Below are 16,008 nucleotides of genomic sequence, written 5' to 3'. Positions count from 1 at the left end.
TAACAGTTAGAAACAGCAGCTAGACAAGGCCTTCACTCCTGCTATGAATGATACCTGCTAAATGATTGGTCTGTCTTTTTAAATATATTTAAATCGATATAGCCTTAAATATCAGGAGCCAAATTGTTTGCTACTTGATTTCAGTTGCTTTGTTGCAATTTATTAAAAACATGTCCAGGCACAGAAAACACATATAAGTTCCTGAAAAACACTTTATATCACATCATTTTCAGGAAGTGCACTCGGAGGAGATCGACACCGACTCGGCCTACATCCTTTTCTATGAGCAGCAGGGAGTCGACTACTCCCAGTTCCTGCCAAAGATCGATGGCAAGAAGATGGCTGACACCAGTAGCATGGATGAAGACTTTGAATCAGACTACAAGAAGTACTGTGTCCTCCAGTGATTGCACCTTGTCTTCCGTCAGCCAGCACTACGCCTGCTCTTTGCTCTCTTGTGCTGCTGGAGCAGGAAGCACCAGACATTTAGATCATTTTTGAAGATTTCTCATTGCTAATGACTAGAATCAGACTTGTTGCAGCACTTTCTACACTTGATCACAAACATGGATTTAGTGCAAAGGTTTGCCAAGACAGCAACAAAGCCCCGGTGAAAGCACTATACTGGTGCACTTTGCTGAGCCCCACAAAAACAAATCCCTGCTCCCTTCCTCATGTGAACTCAACAACATACATGTAACGTGTACTTGCATACTGACACATCTCGGAATGTATGCCATCAAAAGGCCAAGTAATGAAGTGATGTTGTTTCGTTATTGTGCATTTATCACTTGTGATGTCAGAATAAAAATTAAAAAAAAAACATTTACACCTGGAGTTAGCATGTGATCTGAGCTTGGATTTAAAAAAAAAAAAAAGAGATCACATGATGTAGTCCAGGCGTAAAGCTCAAGGCCAATGATTGGATACAGACTGAGTTTTAATGCCAGGTGTGACCAGGGCCCAAGAGTTAAAACAAATGACTTTGCTGGTGTCATATATGATGCCACAGGTCAACATATGATGTTGAAATTTGGTATCTAGTACACAGGATAATGTGATGAGCTTTTAAATAGTTCTCCAAAGGTTTTATTAGCGATAGTGTCACTAAGAAAAAAATATGTCATTCGCTACCTCATCGCTTCTTGCTGCTTCCTGCAGTCTGTTGGCCGGCTGTAAAAGTGTATAACAGTATTAATAATAATGAAATGCTTCCTTCCTGTATAGGACACAAGGTACCCATATTTAGGATTACACCCCTAATTTAAAAAAATAAATAAAATAAAAATGTCCTTCCCCTTAGGACACTCACACAGGTCTTCATGTCCACGTGGAATTAGGCATTTTTGCCAAAACTGTATTTCATCCTGCAGCTGCCAAATATCAGTGGTGATTTGTGCGATGTTGACCTGTGTGTATCCAAAACTTCTCCGAGTATGAGTCTGGGTTTGTTTAGGACAGGTGCCATGGTTTCAAAAGAGAAATGCTTAGAGAAAAAAAAAAATATATATATATATAGAATATGTGTTGTTTCTCTTTTTTTTGATTCTACAAATGCATTGTTTTTATGAAAGATTTATTTTATTGTTGTATCTTAATGCAAGGTTCAGGACCCACTTCATGTCAGGTATTAATGTTTATCTCCAAGACACATTGAGAGGGGTCACAGTGCTGTCACAACATGCGCTTTTCATTTGCTGCAATTGTCAGCTGTTGGGATTCCAACTCATTTGAAATACTAATGTTTGTACCCACCCATAAGAAACCCGAAAAAAGCCGAGACCTTATGGATCACTTAATTGTAGTCAAAAAAAATTTTACTTTTATATTTAAATTATATTATTTAAAGAGTACTCCACTTATTTACTTACTACATCATTAGACTCACAAAGGTACAAAATCAGTGCAACAGAACTGACGATATTCCTTTGTTTGTTCCAGGGATGCATTAATTATACAATGCAACTCAACTACCAACAGTTTAGTCTCAGACTCAAGTGCCTGGAGCCTGCAGCCTGCAACTGAGATGAATGAGGAGCAGGCTGCAGAGGTCTGGGAAAACTCACTTTTTCCTAATTCCACACCCACAGATTTTTTTTTTTCTTGTCAAACTTGTAGTCTTATAGACCCAACTAAAATCGACTTGACTAACATCACTTATTGACATTTACCAAACGTCACATATCTCTCTCTGGAGAGACAAATGGTTTTATAAAATCTTTTTGACATGTGCAGTAGTATTCCCCAACACCTGGAAACAGTTTTGATGTATGAAATCAGTGCAGTTCTCCTGTAGGTGTACCTGTACATCACTGCAGTAAGATGAGATGTTCACCTAAAGTCAACACGAAGATTATTAGTGGGTGTTACTCTTTGAAAGCACTTATAAACGTTGCCATAAATGGGAGTGCTAATTTACACAGTGTAGTGTTTGTCATTGAAGCCTGGTTTTGTAGATGCCACTGCATGTCTGTGGATGCTTACAGGTGCTATCAGACTGTCATCATCCCTCGAGCTGATTTGATAAATAGTGAATTTGTTAAAAGTCAACATGAACTAAAATGATATGGGCCTAGATGCAGCTCGTATATTTTGTGGCCCTGTCTATATAGTTGTAACACCGTTAGTATTTCACTTGATTTCAATTATACAATCAAATGATATTATGTATATGTATATAAAATATTATGTATACCTAAATGAAATGTCACTAAAACAAAATTGAATTCATTCATCAAAAGCTAACCCATGGGTCCCTTAGTGGGCTAATCTGGCCCTGTCATGTCCCATAGACCCAATCATTTCCTCAAAGCAAGTTATAATTGGAGAGTAAATTAATGGGATGTTCAGTTTTTTAAATGTATTGGTGATTTAAGGCTGTTTTGTTGACATTGTGGTTGAAAACGAAAAACCCTGAAAAACTTAGCTCAGTTCACTCTTTCAGAGCTTTTTCTCCATTTTGCAAGTGATAGCTTCCTGTTTCCATGAAAGTTCCTGGAAAATTGTTAGTGTTACCAAAATGTCAGACCCTGTAAACAGATGTGCTTATATCAGATGGTAGTCTAATCTTTAAAAAGCTCCCTACATCACTGGACCCAACATTTAGATTTTTTTTTTTATTTTGCTGAATCTAAATACTAGTTTCATGTAAATTTTAAGTTCTGTTCCTCTTTATAGCTGAGGATTTGGTTACTTGATGTGACTATTGAGGTTAGTTTGAAACAAACTCACATTTGGCTGTGTGCAGTCCTTTCAGTAGAGCTTTCTGTTTGCTGTGTAGCATGTGTGGAGCTCCTCCTGCCCTGAGCTCAGTCTCATCACTGTGAATGGACAGCAGTCAGTCAGCACTACCCTGCCTTCCCCCCCTCCCCTTTTTATCTCACTAGATAACAGAGAGATGCATCTCTGATCGCCCCTTTTGAGCTGCTGGGACTATGGCGAGAAGGTGTCTTTATGGATGCATTTGGCAAGATACTCTGTCACTGAATGAAATGTATTTTCCTTTGCAAATAGTACACTTGTTGAACAAATGGAAATGTACAGATGAGTGCTATTTATATTTGCTTTCTCAGCTTTTTTTTTTTTATTTGTTTGTTTGTTTCCTGCACCCTCCTGCCTTTGCACCAGCTGTAGTTGGAGTCTGTGTTTGTCATCACATGGCCCAAAGGGAAAATTTTACAAAGGATTTGTTTTTTTTGAGTAGTAATGTTGGTAATGTTTGGCATCATTTAAAGGTGAAATTGGCTGACAGCTTTTTTGTTTTCTGGCTATGAATGTGCCCTCAAACGACTATGTGTGTGACGCTAAGCTTACCACACCTGTAACTTAAACTGTATTAGCAAAAACACAATGTTTTGTGTGGGGGTTAATTTTAGCACAATTTTCATAATCCAGAAAAAAAAAAAACTGGGCAGACACTGATCCTGTAAACCAGAAGACTGATGTAAACCCCCTCCCCTTGCTATATAATCCCTCCCCCAGGTTACACCCACAGAAGAATAAGTCATTCAGTTTTTGCAGGCAGTGCAATCTACTACTGAGCTGTCTGTGTCTGTAGCGTCTTTTTATTTAAATGTGTCTGTCCGATCTGAACTAGACGTGTTTATTTAAAGAACTTTTTTTGTAAGGCGTTCGTTCAAAGAAAGTGACATTGCACTGACATAAAAACATGTACATATAAAATGAGTTTTGTAAATAAGCCAATGAAAGCTATGTATTTGAATATGAACTGTACAAAATACCGTTCTTGTAGCTGTATATGGAGTGATACTGTTGATCTGTAACAAAATACTGAAGCGACAAATTAAATTCTGCAGAGGAAATGGCAATGTGGTTGGATTTTTAGCAATGCTGTTGGTGTCGATCAAGGAATGCTAGTCACTTGGTTAATAACTATTATTGAAATGTGATTTAATATGTTTGGGTTTGTTAAGGGCAGGCTTAGACTTTATAACCAGAAATTCTGTGTAACTTGCATTTAAAACTTATCTATTCTATTTAGTAAAACTGTCTATCTATTAAAACGTATCTATTCCTGCCTGACATATTAACACTTTCTTGAAGTGTGTTAACAACAGCAGTACAGTAAACACCAGACGGACTGCTTCAACATAACTGTTCCAGCTGGTTTCTGATAAACATCCCATTAAAGTAAGCTGTTGTTCAACAGAAAACACAGGTAAAGCTGCTTTCTATTGGAATGCATATTGTTTATATGCATATTTGCAGCATGATATAAGAATAGCTCTGTTTAAAATTTAAGAGCCTTACATTCTGATCATGGAGGATTTGAGGTCTGTCACCTTCCTGCAGACCAACAGAGAGCACCTGAGTGTAGATCCTGAACTGCAGAGCCTCCTCACCCATCACCGCTTATCACATTGCTCTGGCTCTGCAGCATCTGCACTCCAAAATGGTAACAACATCACAGGCTGGTACTATATCCAGCTGTGTGAAAATCAGTCACATAGTACCATTGATCGACACTGCCCAAACCTGTATCCATTGAAAGTTTGGAAAATTACTAGAAAATTACTTTTTAAAACTCATGCTAATCACAGTGTGGTCTTCTCTGAAGACCATGCACTTTGACTTGCCTCAGGAATCAATAGGTTTCCCCTGGGAAGTGAAGGTGACAGAGGCCTGGCTCAAGTCTTAACACTCATGAAAAGTTGTTACAGCATCTGGTGGAGAAACCAACAGGTAAGACAATGTTAACCACACAATAATTTCTACTGTACTGAGGTTGTTAAAGTTGGGATTTTAGATTTCCTAACAAGTTCAAGTCGTCATGTCCTGCAGCCCCAGTAACTAACAGTAACTAAGCATGGCACAATATTTGGGTTCACTCTTCTGTGATCCTGGTTGGAAACCTTATTAATTGTTACCGGTGCTTTTGGGCTCTTCTGCTACTGAAAACAAATCTATATCCTCTATTTATTGTATGTGCGTTCGTGTGTGATGAGGAGGAGTGAACGTCCTCTGAACAGGAAAAACACTTTCAGAGTGAGATGTTGAAAAAGTGATGAAAAAGACCAACAGTCACATTGTCTGACACCAAGTTTACTCCATCCAACCATCCCTGCCCTTTCAACTTCTGATAGGATGAACCTTCTTCTGATGCAGGTCATCACCTGCTTGAATCCACATTACTGATCAAAGAGTGATAAGTCTGTATTCACTCAAAATTTGTCAGTCACTCTAAATTCTGCAGCTGAGTCTTCTCCCTGTTGTATTATTACATCTGCAAATTATATATTGAGCATGCTGCTATTTTTATATGATAGAAATGTCAGTGTCAAGCATGATAGTTGGTTCCCAGTAGTTTATAACATGGTGAATTACTTCAATGTCCTACAGACAGTCATGCAAGACTGGAGCCAACATTTTCAAAACATTTGCCAGATACTGGAGAACATCAAGGAAAAGGATAGAGTAAGAAACAGTTTGCTATACCAGCAGTCATGACATTGATTTAAGTTTTTCTATTCTATTCTGATGTAATGTGATTTTTTTTTTTAATACATCCTATCAAAATTATTTTTATGTGCATCTTTTTTGCCACACAGCAGTGCAAAAGCACAAAAGCAGTGGAGGTTGTATTCCTTTGTAGTTAGCTGAAAGCCGCCTTTCTGTCCAGGATGATGTGGAACTTGAGAGTCCACAGGTTGATTTCACAGATAAGGATGAATATCATGAGGCTAAATGTCTGCGAGCAGTCACCATCACCTTGAATGATAAAAACCCCAGCTAATTCAAGTATCATATTGAGCATGTTAAATCAGTGCACAGACATTTTAGGTTATATTTAACCACTCAGGGCAGGTTTTCAAATGCTGTCCCAAATATGATCATCACACATAAGCATCAATTCTGACAGTAAAAATGTTGCAATATATCATGAATAGGAATAAAATGTAAATACAGTATTGTACATAAACAGTTCTTCATTTATCAGTTAACTTCACACACCACTCCCATTTGACCTTAAACCAGCAGCAGTTTCTCCTGGTACCTTGCAGCACCTTGGAGAAGCTGCTGCAGTTCATCTGTAGATTCAGGCTGTCCCACTGTTTCTGTCTCCTTATGTCTGACTCCACACTGGGGTCAGACTATCTGCTGGTTCTTCTTGCCTTTGAAAATAGTTCTTCATCAACTCTAGTGGGTTCTTTATGGACTTGTTGTCCTGCACAATGAACCTGGGATCAATCAGAAGCATGATGATGGTGTGTGATGAAAATCTAAAACATGCAAAGTGCCTAAAACGTCTGCGCAGTACTGTATATGTTTGTTACTGTAAGATAGGTAGTCGTGTTTTTAACTAGAACATATTTCTTTTTTTTACCTTTTCTGTCTGTCTGAGTAATCAGTAATTATGAGAAGAAAGAAAAAAAAACTGTGAACAGCAGCATCCAGTGTTGCGTTCAGGAACACGCCTACCTCCATGTGCGAGCCAATGACATTCATGCTGGGAACACGTGTTTCTACGACATAGTCTAAACTGGGCCGAGTTTAGACTATCTGTCGTCTGTGTGAAGTGCGTTAGAGATTATGGCTATCCGTGTGCTAGAAATCATCTTTTTCTTTTATTTTGCCTCTCACATTCCTATCACATTATTTATTGACTTACAAGCCCTGCTGCCGGGACATGTGTACCCCCAGCCGGTAAGTCTCAGTCCCAGTTAAAATACCGCCGTCTTGCATAAAGAAAAAACGGTAATAAGAAAACTGCTGTGTGGGTATAACTCTTGCTTTGGATTCTTCTTTCCACCAGCTGAAAGATCTCCTGAAGTGGTATGCAGAGGAGTTTAAAGACCCAATGGTGCTGGATCCACCAGAGTGGTTCAAGTCTTTCATTTTCTGCGAGGCTTTGCTTCAGACGCCTTTCTTTCCTGTCGCAGCGTATGCTTTCCTCAAAGGTCAGGTACCACCAAAAGTGCACAGGCTGAATACTTCTTTAAAATGTGGGACAGTGTCTTGCTGAATCGCAGTGACACTTTGACGTACTTTGGCCTTTTGATCGAGACCGCAATAAATGAACAGTTTGTCCAGTGGACTTCGGCATGTCGCGTCACTTTGGATGGGACGGTGCCCAGGACACATACAGGTGTATCTCAATAAATTCGAAAGTCATTAAAAGGTTGATTGACTTCAGTAATTAAATTCAAAAAGTGAAACTCATATATTATATAGATTCAGCACACACAGACTGATATATATATATATTTGATTATTAAAACTTACTGCTTAATGAAAACCCAAAATTCAGTATCTCAGAAAATTAGAATATTGTGAAAAAGTTTAATATTGGAGACTCATGGTGTCACACTCTAACCAGCTAGTTAACTGAAAACCCCCACAAAGGTTTCCTGAGCCTTTAAATGGACTCTGTGTGGTTCAGTGGGTCACACCATCATGGGGAAGACTGCTGACTTGACAGTTGTCCAGAAGACGATCACTGACACCCTGCACAAGGAGGGTAAGACACAAAAGGTCGTTGCTAAAGAAGCTGGGTGTTCAGAGTGCTGCACCCATGCACATTAAAGGAAAGTTGAATGGAAGGAAAAACTCAGGTAGAAAAAGGTGCACAAGCAACAGGGAGAACTGCAGCCTTGAGAGGACTGTGAAACAAAGCCCATTCAACAATTTGGGGGAGATTCACAAGGAGTGGACTGCAGCTGGAGTCAGGGCTTCATGAGCCACCACACACAGAGTATCCATGACGTGGGCTACAACTGTCACATTCTTTGTGTCAAGCCACTCTTGAACCAGAGACAACGCACAGGCGTCTTTCCTGGGCTAAGGACAAAAAAGACTGGACTGTTGCTCAGTGGGCCAAAGTCCTCTTTTCAGGTGAAAGTAAATTTTGCATTTCATTTGGAAGTCAAGGTCCCAGAGTCTGGAGGAAGAGAGGAGAGGCACAGAATTCAAGTTGCTTGAGGTCCAGTGTGAGGCTTCCACAGTCAGTGGTGGTTTGTGGAGCCATGCCAACTGCTGGTGTTGGTCCATTGTGTTTTATCAGGTCCAAGGTCAGCGCAACCATCTACCAGGAAGTTTTAGAGCACTTCATGCTTCGCTCTGCTGACCAGCTTTATGGAGATGCTGATTTCAGAAGAAAGAAAAAACAATCCATAAAATTAGATAAACTTTAAAGGCCACTATACCCACAACACCAGCTATGAAGTCATTCCACTTCTCCACCTGAGGAGTGAGGAGTCAGGCCTGAGGAGGCTGCCCGGGAGGAAACCGGCATACCCGGAGAAAACCCATGCAAGCACAGGGAGAACATGCAAACTGCACGCAGAAAGGCCCTCGACGAATAATTTCTAGTCTCAGTGATGTAATGGAGCTACTGATCCATGATTAGCTTTCATATTGTAATAGGCTGTAGCAGTCTGCTCATGCTGAACAGCTGCCTTATGTTGTGCAGTGAATGCTGTTTGGCCTACATAAGCAATGCCACATGGGCAACTGAGCAGATAAAAGACATTGGCATATTACAGTTCATAAAACTTTTGATTGGAATAGTTTTATCAGTCTACAATTATAAACACGTCTTGTTTCTTGTCTTCCAGGTAACTGTAAATGGATCAGGATTCCTGCCATAGTGTATTCCACACACGTGGCCACCACACTGATCCCAATCCTAGCCCACATTCTTTTCTATCAGTTCCCTCTGAAACCCCACCCTGGTCCCCAAACCCCGCAGGAGCGCTGGCTGTTAGTCTCCATATACGCTCCATACCTGATGGTGCCTGTGCTGCTGCTCCTCACCATGGTGCTGTCCTCCACATACAAGTCCACCTCCAACTCTGGACAGGCATCAGCCAAAACCAAGAAGAAGAACTGAAACATTACCTCACTTGCAGCTTTCTAATTTAATCTGATTTTAGTAGATACTCTTCTTCCACATGTCTGAATGTACTGTTTCTGTGTGATGTACAGTGCATAAATGTGAACAGGCTGTGTTAAACCCTTGTTTGTATTTTTTTCAAAACTAAAGAGAAATGAATAGACTTATAAATCAATCTGTAGGAAAAAACAGGTGGCTCACTGGGCACTGGTGGTTAGCCAGCATGTTTAGCTATATTGGTGACACTGCTCATATTTATTCAATTAGGTCTGAAAAAGATTTTATCACATTTTCTAATGCAATTTTTACATTTTCACCATTTAAAATGTATATCTTTTGGTTTATGTTACTTTGCTTTCAGCAGATAATGTGTTACTACTGCCCTTATGCAACATCAGAATCAGATTTATTGCCAAGTATGTTGGACACACAATATGTACATAAGTGAAGGTTAAATAAATAGAAGTGGAAGGAATAGAATAGGAATAGAAATAGGTCAGGTCCAGAGAGTAGAAGAGCTTCTGAGTTACTGTTGTATATTTATGGTTCTTATTCACAGATATTGCACCAATTATAGTAAAATAAGACATTAAGGTGAATAACTGACCAATCAGGTGCCTCCTTTAATCCAAGTCACCTCATTAAACCCCTCCACAGGGAAATTAACAGGTTTGATTGACAGGTTGTTTTACCCATACCCATTATGGCTTTAAGCTAACCACCCCTCTGTGGTAGAAATGGATTTGCTGCTGCTTGGACATTTAAGAACAGTGTGGAAATATCGCTGACGCCCGCCATTTTACACATGTGGACAAGATTGTTGGTACCCTTCCATTGAGAAAAGAAAAACCCACAATGGTCACTGAAATAAGTTGAAGCTGACAAAAGTAATAAACAAAAATTTACTGAAAACTAATGAAAATCAGACAATGCTTTTAACTGTGGTCCAACAGAAGCATTTAAAAAAACAAAGTAATGAAAGTGTCCTGGATAAAAATGATGGTACCCCTAGAAAAGATTGAAAATAATTTGAACATAGGGACATGTTCAAATAAAGTGTGTCCTGTAATTAGCATCACAGGTGTCTTCAAACTTGTAATCAGTCAGTTTGCCTATTTAGGGGGTGAAAAGTAGTCACTGTGCTGTTTGGTATCATGGTGTGTACCACATTGAACATGGACCACAGCAAGCTAAGGAGAGAATTGCATGTTACAGGTAAAGGCTATAAGACCATCTCCAAGCAGCTTGATGTTCCTGTGACTACAGTCGCACATATTATTCAGAGGTTTAAGGTCCACGGGACTGTAGCCAACCTCCCTGAACATGCCCACCACAGGAAAATTGATGACAAACTGAAGAGATGGATTATACAAACAGTAACAAAAGAATGTGCCAACCTTTTCCGTGGGCGGTGTTTGGGCAGAGCCGGAGGAGGGATATATCTTTTGTGTACATATAGAAGAGAAAGAAGTGGATAAACTATCATTTCCCTAGTGCTCTTCAAAAAACAAGAAAACGGGAAAAAAAAAAGGAGGCGGCACACCTCTATCTTGCTTGGTGTGTTTACAGCAATGGCTATATACATTGTCAGTAGTCTACAGACACCAAACAGCCCAAATGGACCAAAATGGCCACACATGGTCAAAAACCCAGTGTTAGGTCATCCCAGAGTCAATGATCCCTGTTGTCACAACCTTAGTCACCTTTGTTCCTTATCAACTTTAGAACAGCACAAGGTGCAGCAGGTGCGGTTGCCCAATGGTGTGAAAAAAGCCTGCAATACAAATGTATGAATAGTGATTACCTAATTAGGTTCTCCAGAACTGGCATGACCTATAGACATAAACAAGTACATGAAAACATAAGTACAAATCCTGCAAAAGATCACATTCCATCCTATATATCAGCAAGTTACTGTGATGCTAGCTTGGAGTTCCTCATGACACCTAGGTGGCTATTAGACACGGCTGTTAGGGCTCACTTTACTGTATATTCTGGCTTAGACGGCTCAAGCCCATGGTGCCAAGGTAGAACTGATACTAGCCCTGGTGTAGAGGAGAAGTCAAGAAGTAACCTGTTTAAAAGATGAAAACACTAAGCAGAAATTAATTAATCTATGTGCCTATTTCTTTCTCAGACAATGTTTGTATTGATATTAAAATGGATTTCTTCATTGAGTGATTTTTTGGCAATTTAGGTTCATTATTCACCTCAGAGGGAGCAAATTATTTTCCCTATTTAGTTTGTGTTCTGTGTTTTACTTGGTTGTGAAACATAAATTAAAGTTGTAGAAGAAAGCCAAGAGCCCTGCAATAGACTGGTGATCTTTCTGGGGTGTACCTGTGCAGAACTATAGAATACTAACAGTGGAATATAGAGTAACATGTTCATGTTAGGAGTCTCTCACAAATAGCCTTTCTCCAGTTTGGTTATTGTCCGCTGTGTGTAGACTGTGTCTGCTGGGTAATAGTTAAGGCACATACCATTTAGGCCTACCCCAACATCCCCAGTTCCAGCTGCAGACCGTGGTTGTATAGTCATATCGCTCTGTGTTCTTACCTTCCTGTCTGTCTCTCTACTATAATTTGTCCAAAATTTAGAAAAACAAAACAAAAACATAACATATAACATAACACAACATAACACACGTAGTAAAGAGAGGACCCCAAACAGCTCTCACATTTATAACAAAACATTTCTTGAGTAAACCATTGAAAATATATACTCAAATATACGTTATGTATGTTGTTGTATGTGTGTGCAAAAACAGTTTTCGTCATAATTTCTTATATCAGTAACTTGTTTTATGTGTTAATTAACCACGTCACATTTTCAAAAATGTAAAGAAATACACCAGCTGAATATGATGAAAGTAGATTATGCTCCTCTTCTATACCAGGTCTATTTGTTTCAAAAGAAAACGAAAAAAATAGCCTAAAGTAAGTGTCTGAAATATTGATTTACGAATCTGACATTTTCATGAAATACGCAACCAGAAACTCCAAATTTACATACATCACTAAAGTAAACCTTAACTAAATAGTTCTTACCATTGTGGTTCGTTTCTAGCAGTGTCAAACACCCAACGTCAATGGATGAACTAACTATTGCAGCGGAAGAACAGCTGGCCTCGGCGGAAGGATAGCATATAAAGATGGAACACGGCACTAGCTTCTAGTATTGTTAAGTAGACAGCAGAGAGGGTGGACCTCACGTCTCTGGTGATAAGACAATGCTGGACAGTGAGCTCAAACTACAGTAACTGTTAACGGACAGTTGCGTAACTGAAGGCAACAGCAACCTCCAGTGCTAACGTTAGCTGCTCAGACTCGACGACGAAGGAACTAGCGCAGTGTTATCATTTACCCGAACAACATTAATGCGCTGCGAGGAAACGTCAGTGTTTTTCGGAAGGACAAGGATGTGTCATTTGGACTCGGACGTCTTGTGGAGAAATGAGGATTGACGCTTTCAGATAAACAACTGTTCTGTGTTGACATTTGTGCTGTATCTATAAAATTGAACGTTATGCTAACATCGTCTCCGTGTTAGCTCGCTGACGTTAGATTTTTAGCTTTCAACATCGTGTGTGTTTTATATAGCAGATTAAATCATTCGGTTTCACCTAACCAGGTAACGTTAAGTAGCTAAGAGCGTTAGTTAGGATGTTTGCAGAGACATACTGTGAGCAGCAGCAGCTATGAGGCTAGGTGCAGCCACAGGGTTATGTCACTGTCAGGCTAACAGATAGCTCGGTGTATGCAGCAGCTTCACTCTGCATGGTCATGTCCAGCAGGCTTGGCATCATGTAGACTGCCTTTCTGAAGAGGTTAGGTGACTGGGGACACATCATGTGTTAGTGAGCCTCCTTGGACAGTAATGCAAAGCTGGATTGCAACTATCCAAATGGGTCAAAGACTGACAGCTGCCACTGATACAGTTTAGCTTAAGATTGTTGTTAGCCATGCTCAAAGCCGTCTACTCTGTGATATCATAAACATCCCAACCTAGTGAGAGGGCATGTGAATGCACCATGTCTGACTGCATCTCCTTTTTATGCAATAACATACACTGCAACAGCCTGCCATGAAATAAATCCGCAGCGAAACAGTCGCCATCACCAGGCTGAGTGGATAATTTGCTGCAGGATTGTTTTCTGAGGAGGAGAGCAATATTGAAATCTATTCAACGGTGCCCAACATCAGTTGGACAATTAGCCCGTCACAATGGAGACTGTGGGGGATTTTGAGTACAGCAGAAAAGACCTGGTTGGACATGGAGCCTTTGCTGTGGTGTTCAGAGGAAGGCACAGGAAGGTAAATAAATACATTTCACCCCTTCTCTGTCTTGCAGGAAAATGAAGGGGGCACATAGAGTACTTCATTTGAAAATCTGGGTCAGTCCTGGCAGTGCAGAATGCAGATGTGTAGCATGTGGACTGTCACCTTTTTTGGGGTAGTAATATTACATCACCATCCAATTTAATGTAATGTACAGTCATGCTGGTCCAGGTGCTTTAAGTGTTATTTCATAAGCCTGATGTAAATTGTGTGTATTTATGTCATTTGGTTCATTCATGAAATGGATGAGTCAGGCATCAGTGAATGACTTGCTGACGTACTGAGTCAGGAGGGAGGATGGGGCGCAGTGTTTTTCCTTGGCTTTTTTAAGGATTTAGGCTTTTCTTATGTAAGAGCTGCACAGGTTTCATTGATGCTGAAGCAGTAAGATCTATTAGGTTAGTAACATAATGCTCAGAAATTGAACTCATTACAGTTTACTGGGGTGTGGTTGTTTTTTTTTTTCTTTTTTTTTTTTGGACACTGATGTTAGGTTTGTTTGTGTATATGTGAAAGATATGCAGGAGATGACATCATATAGCCCCCATTGCTACTGGTGTTTAACAGATGGTCCTGAATGAAAGCCACATGAATGCACCCCCCATACTCCCTGCTGTAGCGTGATCACAGTGCAGGTTCTGTCTTTCTCTATGAATCAATAACAAACTCAGATCTGAAGCATGAACTATATGTATGCTTGAAAACAATCACCTGGTCATCACTAGTAGCTGTTTAACCACATCTGTTCACTGTTCACATGCATTCCTGTTGTGTTAAAATGGATCTAGCATGTGATCAGTGTATGTACTGTTTAAGTCCTATCATCTGCCTGCTCTTTAGCCTATTTATAGGATTATTTCAACCTCAGAGAAACAGGAAGATTAGAGTCACCTGCATGCAGCAGACGTGATGGATGGCTCTATTGCTTAGACAGTGTTGGATGTTACATAGCAGCTCTTGTTACAGGGTCATATCAACCGATTATGCAAAGGCTCATTGGTGATAGGACAAATAAACTGGCTAATTGCATTAGCAGTTGTGTTTGGAGAATAGAAATGACTTTGGTGGATAATTTCTCAATTCCTTATTTAACAGTTGCTGCCACACCAAAAAACAAAGCTCTGTAATTGTACAACCTCATAGATTTTTGCTGCACCAGACTCTGCAGTTCTGGAAAAAACGTATAAAACTTTCAGAATGAATGTACACGTGGCTAAAATGTATTCATTGTGAATAATCAAGACTTTAAAAGGATGTGTACTAGGGCTGCTACTAGCAGTTCTTTTCAGTGTTAATCTACTGGATGTATTTTCAGTTAATTAATAGTATGATGTACAAAATGTCAAAAAATGTGATGAAATGCCCATCACAGTTTGTCACAGCCAAGATGGCATCTGCACATTTTATTTTGCCTGACCAACAGTCCAAAACCTCAATATATTTATTTTGCAGATTCAGATAAACTGGATTACTGTGTGTTATATTGGGATGTGAAATAATCTAATTATATTTTTCTCGTGTCTTTTAAATTCTCAACCTGCTGTCTTCTTGGGCTATAAGGAAATTGGAGAATGGAAACATATAAACTGACATAGAAAAAGAAAAACATCTTGGAATACAGTCATAGATGCACTCCATCCCAGACTGCATGGTTTCTGGACTAGCAAATTTGAAGCTTTTTGAGGATCATATGGGCTAAAATGACAGTTTTTGCATTGCTAAACTATAACATAAAGTATGTTCATGCTCCTTTGGTGTTATAGTCTTCTGCTCCCAGTCTCAGCCTTCCACTGTCTATCAAAACACCTTGGGCCAACATCCTTCTGCCATATACAATGGTGTGAAAAAGTGTTGGCCCGGTTCCTGATTTCTTATTTTTTTGCATGTTTGTCACACTTTAATGTTTCAGATCATCAAACAAATTTAAATATTAGTCAAAGATAACAGAAGTAAACACATCATGCAGTTTAAAAAAAAACAAAATCCAAAACTACATGGCCCTGTGTGAAAAAGTGTTTGCCCCCTAAACCTAATAACTGGTTGGGCCACCCTTAGCAGCAACAACTGCAATCAAGCGTTTGCGATAACTTGCAATGAGTCTGAGGAATTTCGGCCCACTCATCTTTGTAGAATTGTTGTAATTCAGCCACATTGGAGGGCTTTCGAGCATGAACCACCTTTTTAAGGTCATGCCACAGCATCTCAATCGGATTCAGGTCAGGACTTTGACTATGTCATTCCAAAGTGTTCATTTTGTTTTTCTTCAGCCATTCAGAGGTGGACTTACTGGTGTGTTTTGGATCATTGTCCTGCTGC

The 16,008-nt window shown here is 39.6% G+C and overlaps 3 protein-coding genes across 8 annotated transcripts in view; all 3 read left to right on the top strand.

The window, feature by feature from the left end:
* The window catches only part of usp32 (ubiquitin specific peptidase 32), a 58,311-nt gene extending 53,983 nt beyond the window's left edge, over positions 1-4,328 (top strand). For all 6 annotated transcript variants that reach the window (XM_026319767.1, XM_026319748.1, XM_026319784.1 and 3 more), the window contains exon 34: positions 234-4,328. In XM_026319767.1, the coding sequence (XP_026175552.1) occupies positions 234-407 (174 nt within the window). In that variant the 3' untranslated portion in view covers positions 408-4,328. The remainder of the gene's footprint in view (positions 1-233) is intronic.
* A 2,687-nt stretch (positions 4,329-7,015) lies between these two features.
* Positions 7,016-10,073, top strand: tmem97 (transmembrane protein 97). Its single transcript, XM_026295779.1, has 3 exons — positions 7,016-7,164; positions 7,274-7,418; positions 9,075-10,073. The coding sequence occupies exons 1-3, from the start codon at positions 7,051-7,053 to the stop codon at positions 9,347-9,349; spliced, it is 534 nt and encodes a 177-aa protein (XP_026151564.1). The 5' UTR covers positions 7,016-7,050; the 3' UTR covers positions 9,350-10,073.
* A 2,418-nt stretch (positions 10,074-12,491) lies between these two features.
* Positions 12,492-16,008, top strand: part of ulk2 (unc-51 like autophagy activating kinase 2) — a 34,706-nt gene continuing 31,189 nt past the window's right edge. The window contains exon 1 of the mRNA XM_026327083.2: positions 12,492-13,668. Coding sequence (XP_026182868.1) covers positions 13,579-13,668 — 90 coding nt within the window. The 5' untranslated portion in view covers positions 12,492-13,578. The remainder of the gene's footprint in view (positions 13,669-16,008) is intronic.

The sequence above is a fragment of the Mastacembelus armatus genome, chromosome 13 (assembly GCF_900324485.2).
Source record: "Mastacembelus armatus chromosome 13, fMasArm1.2, whole genome shotgun sequence".
Classification (NCBI taxonomy): Eukaryota; Metazoa; Chordata; class Actinopteri; order Synbranchiformes; family Mastacembelidae; genus Mastacembelus; species Mastacembelus armatus.
This window is presented reverse-complemented; position numbering and strand designations above follow the sequence as displayed.